The sequence below is a fragment of the Passer montanus genome, unplaced genomic scaffold, assembly GCF_014805655.1.
Source record: "Passer montanus isolate IOZ18808 unplaced genomic scaffold, ASM1480565v1 scaffold53, whole genome shotgun sequence".
NCBI classification, from domain to species: Eukaryota; Metazoa; Chordata; class Aves; order Passeriformes; family Passeridae; genus Passer; species Passer montanus.
In genome coordinates, this window is record NW_024370263.1 from 8,422,789 (window position 1) to 8,432,656 (window position 9,868).

Below are 9,868 nucleotides of genomic sequence, written 5' to 3' on the forward strand. Positions count from 1 at the left end.
TGGGAAATGGGAAATGGCCTCTGCAGTTATTAGTTCTGTCTTTTTTTCCCCTTTAATTTGCTATAGTTCTGCCTAGCAATCACCCAAGATTAGGTAAGCAACTGTGTATGTGCTGATTAAAGGACATGCCTTGTGCCAGCAGCCTGACAAAGTGCAGGAGGAGGAGGAGGTACATGTGTATTTGCAGAATTCACGAGCTGCTGCTTGGCGTCAGGAGCAGAGGTAAAATCCACGTGTGTCCTTTGAGGATGGAAGTTCTCCCATCAGATGAAGGTGTCTGGCAGAGCCAGGGCTGGGTTTTGTTCAGCACAGCCCCCACAGCCCTGCTCTGGTGTCACCGCCGTGCTGGGGGGTGATGGGTGCTGGGGGAAGGGGCTGGGGGTTTGGCTCTGAGCCTGGGCTTTGGCTCTGCTCAGCTTGGGCTCTGCTCAGCTTGGGCTGCTCTGCTCAGCAGCTCCAACACCCCGGGCACTGCTCCAGCTAGAGAGGAGCTCTCTCCTTGAGGACAGCAGGGCAGCTCATTGCTCTGCATCCCAGGTGGACTCAGTGCTCTGGGTCAGCCCTGAAGATTGTTCTGTGGTTTTTCTGCCATTTGCTGCCTCGCTCCATCAAACAGGAGCTGTCACCATTAGTGGTCCATTTGTCCTTCTGGTGCTGGTGGCACCTGCAGCTCTTGGTGAGGAAGGAGCCCAGTGAGCAGCACAGAGCTCCTGGGGCTGTGCTCAGGGCTCTGCAGGGACAGCAGCCAGCTCAGGAGACAGGGCTCTGTGTGGAAATCACTTTCATTCACAGCCAGAATTGCTACACGTGGTTTCCCAGCATCTCTCTGACTTCCAGCTGAGGAGTGAGTAAATACTACTTGTAACAAATAGGAAACTGCAATTAAATTAATTTGTTTTTCAGCCATGAGTCTGAAATGTTAGTCATGGTTTTGGGGATTTATTTATTTTTATATAAAACGCAAAGGGTACTGCTGGAAGTGACTAGAGAGGAGCTCAAGAAACAAGAGAGAAACTTCATTTAAAGGACTTGTCTTGTTCTGTGAATTGTGGTGAAGGAATTTTGCTTTTTTAAGACAGTGTTTCCTCCAATGATTTTATAATCTTGGCTTATGAGTCTGAATTTAGTTCTTACTTCAGCAGGCATCATGACAGAAAAGTGGATGTCAGAAGTCTTAAAAGGATTAGTGCTCCATATAGAACCAATAAAATTGATTTGTGAATTAGGGGTCCCCTCCACAGAAGTAATAAAGTTTTCTTTCTGCAAGCAGAGAAACGTTTCCCTTGTAAAGGTGTCAGCGTGCTCGTTGTGCGCTGGTGTAACATGGACAGAGCTCAGGGCAGAGATGAACCCAGGCAGGGCAGCAATCACAGCTGAGTGGAGCTGTTCCACCCCAGCTGCAAACACAACACCCTGCAAGGCTCAGCTCTGCTCTTGGAAAAGTGTCCCTGGTCACTTCAGCACCTGCAGTGATTTTAGATGCTGCTGCTAATGAAAATACACCTCAGAGGTGCTGCAGCCTGTGCTTCTTGCACACCAGGGCTGCGGCACAGCTGAGGTAATTATCCAGCTCAGAAAACCTCCCTTCCCCTGCTGATTGATTTCAGCTGGCTTCAAATGCTGCCTAACAGCCTGTGCCCCAGCAAGACACAGAAGGCTTCAAAATCCTGGCCTGAAGTGAGTGCTGAAACCAAAGCAACTGAAAAAAGCCAGTTGAAGAAATTTGGATGGGAAAAGAGCTCCATCAAGCATGTTTAACTTCTCAGGAAATAGAATTCAACCCTAAGAACAGGAAGAGGAAATGAAAACAATTTTTTCAACTGGAGATGGAAAAAGTGAGTGGATGCTAAATGGACAGCTTAGAAATTAATGGAGGAAGTGAATGCTGCTCTTGGCAGAGGTGTTTGAGAAAATCTGATTGAGGATTTTCAAAAGAACTGGGCTCTGGCCTTCTGCCAGAGGGGCTCAGCCATGGGTGCTGACGTGGGTGGGACAGCCCCTGGGCTGGCAGGACCTGCCACACTGCAGGACAGCCTCTGAGCTGCCAGGACCTGGCACAGACAGCCCCTGGGCTGCCGGGACCTGCCAGACAGCCCTGAGCTGCCAGGACCTGCTGCACTGCAGGACAGCCCCTGGGCTGGCAGGACCTGCCACACTGCAGGGCAGGCCTGAGCTGCCAGGACCTGGCACGGGCAGGCCTGAGCTGCCAGGACCTGCCACACTGCAGGGCAGCCCTGAGCTGCCAGGACCTGCACGGGCAGCCCTGCAGGCGCTGCCCCAGGGCTCTGAGCCCCCAGAGCTGAAGCCCTGCCCAGGGGCTCTGGGTGGGTGCAGCTCCAGCAGCCCCTCCAGGCAGCTGAAGGGTTTTGGTGCAGGGGCAGACCCAAAGCACAGCCTGAGCTCACAGGCAGCCTGTGTACAGCTGATCATACCCCAAAGGCTTCTCCAGGTGCTCTAGATGTAAACATTTAATCAGACTCTTAAGTATTTTTGTGTTTGCCAGAAGTTGTTTAAGTAATGACAGGTACATACCTACCAAAAAAAAACAAACAAAAAAAAACCAAAACAAAAACAAACAAAAAAACCCCCACAAAAAAACAACAACAAAAAAAACCCCCAAAACCAGCAACTTGGCAAAATGTACCAATAGAAAGGAGATTCTGTGCTGGATTTGCTTTGTTCCTAATGAATTAGTTCCAGGACTGATCCTTCAGTGTGTTTAGATGCAGAGAGAAAAAATCTCACCAAACTTGGTGCTATTGGAGTGCAGAAAATGGCAATACCTGAGCTTTGAAAAGTGCATGTGAGAATCAGGCTGTTCATTGGCAAGGCCAGGGGCACTCAAATGGCAATACCTGAGCTTTGAAAAGTGCATGTGAGAATCAAGCTGTTCATTGGCAAGGCCAGGGCATGGGAAGGGGCACTTGGGAGAAATGTAGCTGGCTGTTCTGTTTTCTGGCACATTTGGGCACAAGAAAAAAGCTTCTAGCAAGGTTTATGAAGTCCTGATGGGGCTGAACACAGTTCCTGCAGAGTAAACACAGCCCCAGCCCCAAATTACTGCTTTATGTCACCAATTTTATGGACAATATAAAGCTCCATTGATGCTCGTGACTATTTTTTTAGGTTGCACAGCATAAGTCGTGCATGGGGAGATATTCCTTCTCCAAAAACATCTATTTGATTGTGCTCTATATCTTAGTGTACCAGAACTAATCTACTAAAATATTCATGTAGCAAAGAAAAACTGGAACAAAAAGAAAAGATAAAGTATGTGCGGTGTGTCAGAATTAATGCACCTGGTGGAACATTAACTTTTGTATTTCTAGGATTTTTTTAACCTTGCTACCTTAATGGCATTCTGAAGCAGCATTTTACACTCAGTACTTTTCTTTTTTAAAGTTAAAATATTAAAATGGAATAAGGGTAGGAAGGGAAGGGATAAGTGGAAGAAGACAAAAGAGCTCCAGGAACTGTGGAGCTGGGCCCTTTGTAGGGAAAGCTCATAAACACCTTGAATTAATAATTTCCTACACAGAATGAAATTCCAAACATGCTAGCATAGAAGGCTATGCAATAACTAGGAAGAAGTTCAAAAAAGTCTTACTGAGATTTAAGAGAATCATAGGCAGAGCTGACTCTCAGTCTGAAATGAATTTCACCTTCACATGGCTGCTTTTCTAGATCAGTGTGCATGAAACATTAATACTTTTGCTTGGAAAATTCCACATCTGGATTGTATTTTCATTTTAGCTAGGAATTCTGCTGCACGTGTGTTGAACTTTGGGGTTAATGAAGAGCCATCTTTATTAAAATGTGACTTTAAAAATTATATGAGTAATTTGCAATATTAAAGGCTTCTGGAAATCCAAACTGTAAGAATGGTTTTGAAAATATTGAAAATTGTCTGCCTGACTATTCTGCCCCCAGCTACAAATCAGATGAAGCCATTTATGCTCTGACTCAAAGGGAAACAATGATAACATTTTTGGCAATGAAACAGTTGGGGGAAATTATATTCCAAACTGAAAATTTTATGAAACCAGAGAGTGAGAACAAAAGAGAAAAAGAAAACGAGGTGGTTTGTGGTGGAGGCAGTTTTACAAGTGGAGCTGTGTAAAACTGGGTGCACCAACCCCTGCTGGTTCAGGCTGCAGAGGGTTAAACCCTGAACCCTCCCTGGTCTGGGTGTCCCTGGTCCATCCCTGGGTGTTGGGACCCCTGAGCTCTCTCAGGCTCTGGGTGTCCCTGGTCCATCCCCAGGTGTTCCCTGGCCTGCCCAGCTCCTGGTCCTGCACACTGCATTTTCCTGAGTGCTCAGTGCCATTCCACAGCTCTTCCTGCACAAAGTCCATGGCAAGAGCTGTTCTGCTGGCAGCTCCCCAGTGCAGCATATTTTATCTTAGAGTTTGAGGAGGATCTTTAATCCTATCAGAGAAAGAAACCCCCAAAGCATCTTTGATTCGCAAAAATAAACTTTTATAAGTTGTTTAAAAATGGTATCTTTTAAAATGCATTTTAAAATTTAAATAGGACCTCCAGCTTTAAGATATTCCTTCATTTTCTGACTGAAAAAATTCCTTGAAGATTGAATTGTGCCGAAATATTAATGGCTGAGCATACAGAGATATGAATCAATACAGAAAAAAACCCAAATCAGAACAGAAAAAAAAATCTAGATGCTTCTCTATCTGAGATTTCCCTATAAACTTCATGACACACTTTTATTTGAGGATATAATGAAGTGTGTGCTCAGGTCACGGAAATGAACAAGACATCTTGTCTCTAAGTTTAATTAAAAGATTTCTTCATTGAATTGTGTTGTACAAAATTATCATTTGTTTTGTGTTTGCTGTAATTACAAGCAGTCTCCTGTCAGGCAGCTCTGTGCATTTCTCTCGATGTGGGCTTTAATCTGTACGAGGGGGCACAAGGCACAAGCAGGACATTAATCTCCCTGAAACAGCTTTTTCCCTTGCATAGGTTCCCATCTAAATAGAAATCAGATCATTTCTAAAAAACATGGTTTCAGCAAGCAGGGACTGAATTTTAGTTTCTCACTTCCCCTGTTTCTTTTCTGCCCCATGGCTTCTCTATCTGTAATTGTACCATAGACTGAATTAACTGATGTTTTAAACACTTAATTTGATAAATCTGTATGAATCCCATGGGCTGCAACAGGAGCTCACTAAATGTTTGTAGTGCTGGAAATTTGGATTAATCTGCCTTCCTGGCACGTGCTCCAGAGGGGGACTGGTCCCTTTTCGTGCTTTTCCTGCTAAAACTGCTCTGAGCTGGCCGGGAGGAGGAGTTTGTCCTTGGAGAGCTGGCACTGAAAACTGCCTGGGTGTGCCACGGTTCACCTGCTCCTGCTCGGAATTGCTGCTGGCTCCAGGCAGCAGTGCCTCGGTGGCAGGAAGGGTTTGCCCTGGCCTGAGCAGTTCTCTGGGTGCTCACGGAGAGGATCACAGACTGAGTGTGTGGGCTGCCCCTGCTGTGCCCTGTGGTGCAGCGCTCTTTGGCTCCTGCCCTTGGCTGCCCACTCACAAACTGCCCTGGACGCTGAGGACATGACTGCAGTGTTTTTGTGACCATCTCTCAGACCTGTTTCCCTGCTCCCTCAGTTCCTGACTCACCATCTGTATTTACCCTGTGTGATACCAATGTTCTGTTATCCCCATTTCCACAGATGAAAAAATAATTAATATCTTTCACATTAAAAGAATTTTATAGTAACGCAAAGTTCTACCAGCTGCCTTGCTGCCAGATCATAATTGACAAACTCCTTGGTGTGGAGGCTGACATTCCTTTAATGGTCTCACCACAATTCCGTATTTCCATTTTCTCCTACAGACTAACAGCTAAAGCTGTGGCTGTTCTCTTACCGATCTTGGGGAGCTCGTGGATCTTTGGTGTTTTGGCTGTCAATGCCCATGCTTTAGTGTTTCAGTATATATTTGCTGTTTTTAACTCACTACAGGTAAGTACCTGGTGGGGAAATTTATGGCAACAGGAGTGCTTCTGAGATCCAATTAAATGGATCATTAGTAATGTCTTCACATGTTTATGTTTGCTGCATTTTATCCTGTGTTCCTTCCTCTGTCTTTTAATTCTGTGCTAAGCCCAGAGTGCTGGCAATTGCTTGTTTTTGTTTGAACAGAACTTGTATCCCACTCCTTAGAGTTTCCAGTAGCAATAATTAAATAAATGAGACAGTGCTGAGCTTCAGAAATGAAATGAAATTCACTCTTGCAGCACTGTGTACCACAGGCAGGATTCTTCAGTAGAGATACCAGGCCAATTTTTCAATGCCAATTTGAGGCTTCATTACTGAGACTAAATGAAAGCAAACAGAAGTTTATGGGAAAGATCAAAAGTGGAGCTATTCCCTGTGCTGTACAGAGCTCCTGCATGCAGGAAACTCAACCCTGATCTCGTTGGCACAGCAATCCAGAAAAGCAGCTCTGTCCAAGGAGGAATGTAAACATCTGCTTAGCTTCAAGCAGACATTTCAGTACAGGCATAGCCCTATAGGCATGTTGCAGTTCTTTCCCAAACAGTGGTTACAAAGAGGAAGGAAAAACAATCTCCTGTAAATCCTTTCTTGTCTTGGAAATAAACAGCACTATGGATACAAAAATAGTGAAACAGGGTTCTTGGTGCTGAATACTACTGCCAGAAAAATGAAATTATTTTGTGAGGGAAAGGGATTTTCACTTTGCATTGGACTAAAAGCCCAAACATAGCAAAATTCTGCCATGAAAATTCTAGTGCTAATACCTTGCTTTTCTAGCTTGAAAAATCCTGATCTGGCATTTCCCTAAGAGCATTTCCCTCAACCAAAACCAAAAAGTTCTCTTGTCATGAAACAAGAATTTCTGCATATTTTCAGCCAGATTTTTCCTTTAGTACAGCAAAGTTTAGGAGGTTTATTTTACAGGAATAGTTGCAGACAAGCCCCACAGTCACCTAATGCTGCAGGTTTCTCCAGGTTCACTTGGGACTCTGTGGTTTAGTGCACTCTGATATTTATAGGGCTCCAGCTGCCTGATGTCTGTTCTGTACATACTGAGAGAAACACAGCAGGAAACGTTTGATTTTTCACAGCCAGACCTCACCCTTCTCCCTTTTTTCCGTTTTCAGGGATTTTTCATGTTCCTGTTTCACTGTCTTCTGAACTCAGAGGTATGTAACTAAATGGTGTTAATAAACCTGGTGTTACCAAATTCCAAGAACATAAGTGTGGAGCAAGAAGAGACTTTCTGCTTTATCATTGCCTGCTGTGTCACTGATTTCCTTTTTCTTTTAATTAATCCATGACTCTTCTGGCTCTGTGACTTGCAGCATTTTTACCCATGCTTGACTTTTTGTTTTAATTAGCATGAGAAATGTTTGAAACACAGAACCAAGATAAGAGGAGCAGGTCAAGAGTCAGGAGAGAAGCTGAGAGAAGCCTTCCTGAGAGCCGGGGGGGCTGAGCAGGCACAGGAGAAGAAGAGAGGACAAGATGCTCCAAAAGTGGGAGCAGGACGCACTCTGGCAGTCCCTGCTGGGGGCTCTGTTACAGCTGCAGCCCCAGGGAGGAAAATAAATATTATTCTCAGCCAAACATACTTTTGGATGTTGCTCATGCAGTCCTTAATGGGAAACCATACTGAGTAGAAGATTTTCCAGGTATTTTTCTTGGCAGGAAGTTCAGGTGTTCGTAGGGGACTGAGGCATCTTTTTGTATTAAGGCTGCATTAGAGCAACTGGGATAAAGCCAAGGCAAGGCTGATGTAAATTTGGCTTGCAGCATCCTCTCCTCCCACGGCAGATAGCAGAAAATGCCCAGGAACAAGTCTTACTGAAAGAAACAGGTTTTACAAAAACCACTGCCAGGGCAAGGCTCAGCGGAGACCCTGGTAGCTTTGGCTCTCCACAGATCTTTTTCCTGGATGTTAATGAGCAGCTCTGCCCCATAACCTGCTGCTGCTTCCTGTGCAACAGCAGCACTCCAGCTCTTCTGCAGAGAAATTATTATTTATTAATATTTGCCAACCTATTCCAGCCCAGAGCTTACACTGATGTAGTCTCTACCAAAATCAGTTTGGAGAGTCAGGTCTGACTGTGGAACTCTTGATCTTTATTGAAATCAACTAAAATTAAGCAGGCAGGTTAAAGGCAGAGAGGAAAAATATTTATTCTATTCTCCCCCAGGCTTAGAAATCTTCAAGTTTCAAATATTTTATATCAAAAACAAATATTTGAATTGCTGTTATTTTTCCGGAACCTCATGAAAAATTAAATTCAAAACTTTTCAGAATTTATATCATCAAAAACCACACAGCTGATGTGAGCTGTCATTTTTGGAGAGCAGGTCCTACTGGCTAGGAAATGTGAAAGTGTCCTAGTGAAAAGTCCATGAAGACAAAAAAAAGTGTAGGGGTGGATTGTTTGTTGTTTAATAGCACAGTGACATTTGTGTGGAGGAAGGAAAGAGGGGAAAAGATTGCAGGCTGCACCTGTGAAAATAAACACAACTTTTTCAACTGGTTTCACCGTTTTTTGCCAAAGGTTAGAGCTGCCTTTAAGCACAAAACCAAGGTCTGGTCCCTCACCAGCAGTTCAACACGCAACATCAATGTGAAGCCCTTCAATTCAGACATTGTAAGTACTGCTTCTTTTTTCCCCCTAACTGTATTTGAGAGTATTCCACATTAAATTCTGTTGGAAAGAACAGAATTGGCCCATGGGTATTTTTAGTACCAGCCTAATGCAAGGTGCAGGCAGGTGGAACCAGCAAGCATGAAGTTGCAGCTTCAATATTTGTTTTGAAAGCAAAGGACAAAACTCTGCTTTCTGGGAAACCATCAAATAAAAGCAAACAGCTTTATGAGCTCTGGATATGGTTCAATAAGGCAGCTCCCCCAATTGCAATGGACTTGTGCATTCCAGCAGCATTTTGGCAGTGTGTTGCTCTGATGATGGTGGCTCTCTTGTAGGGCTTTCTTACTCTTAAGCCAACGTGTGAATATCCTTTTCTAGCTCTCCTTAGATTGTCTTGAGACAGAAGACATTTGTTTTCATAAAGAGCCAGACATCTGAAGTGATAGGTATTATTAAGTGATCGTTGCCAATCACCTCAGATCCTGGCAATAACTGTTCGAGAATCCTTTAAGGCATATGCTCTCAGGACCCTGTGACAATGTAATGTAAATAGATGCTTTCAAGCTTTTATTTCATCCAGGCAAGAGTGGCTTGGCAAAATAAATAAATTGATCTTCTATACTATTTTATTTTCCAGATGACTGGGAACAGGCCGGGCACAGCTCCCACGAAGCTGAACACCTGGGACAAAAGCAGCAATTCAGCAAACCGCATTGATTTATCTGCAGTGTGACAGGAGCAGCAGCTCCTCAGAGAAAATCAAGCCACACATCCAGGACCTCTCACACCGTGTCCAGCTGTTCCTCACTGCCAGTAACAGTAGAAAACTGGGATTTTAAATCGCTGCCTAATGAATTGGGAATTGCCATAGTGTTTTGTTGAGTAAATAGCCCTCGTTGCTTGCCTTCAAAACTGTAACACATTCTAGCACTTGGCTATTAGCAATATCTGTAAAAATGACCAGCACAAATATACACTGGATGATACATTTTGTCAGCAATGATGAAAACCCTAGGTATGCAAGGAGGGCTTATTGCTCCCTGAATCATTCCAGCTCCCAGAACTGAGGGAAAGCAACATACCTCTGAAAGGATGGATTTTTGTGCTCTAAAATGAAATGCTTCCCATTGTGACGTTGTAATGAGACTATTCCAGACTTGCTGTGCTCTCTCTGTTTACATTTTTTTACCTTGCAGAATTATCAAAGTGAAGCTGATTC

General features: G+C 44.1%; 1 protein-coding gene across 5 annotated transcripts in view; it reads left to right on the forward strand.

The window, feature by feature from the left end:
• ADGRD1 (adhesion G protein-coupled receptor D1) overlaps positions 1 to 9,868 on the forward strand; it is a 106,115-nt gene extending 96,247 nt beyond the window's left edge. For 3 of the 5 annotated variants that reach the window (XM_039724829.1, XM_039724827.1, XM_039724824.1), the window contains 4 exons: positions 5,854 to 5,980; positions 7,144 to 7,185; positions 8,557 to 8,649; positions 9,287 to 9,868. In XM_039724829.1, the coding sequence (XP_039580763.1) occupies positions 5,854 to 5,980; positions 7,144 to 7,185; positions 8,557 to 8,649; positions 9,287 to 9,382 (358 nt within the window). In that variant the 3' untranslated portion in view covers positions 9,383 to 9,868. The remainder of the gene's footprint in view (positions 1 to 5,853; positions 5,981 to 7,143; positions 7,186 to 8,556; positions 8,650 to 9,286) is intronic. The other 2 variants (XM_039724826.1, XM_039724825.1) reach the window with 1 other exon arrangement.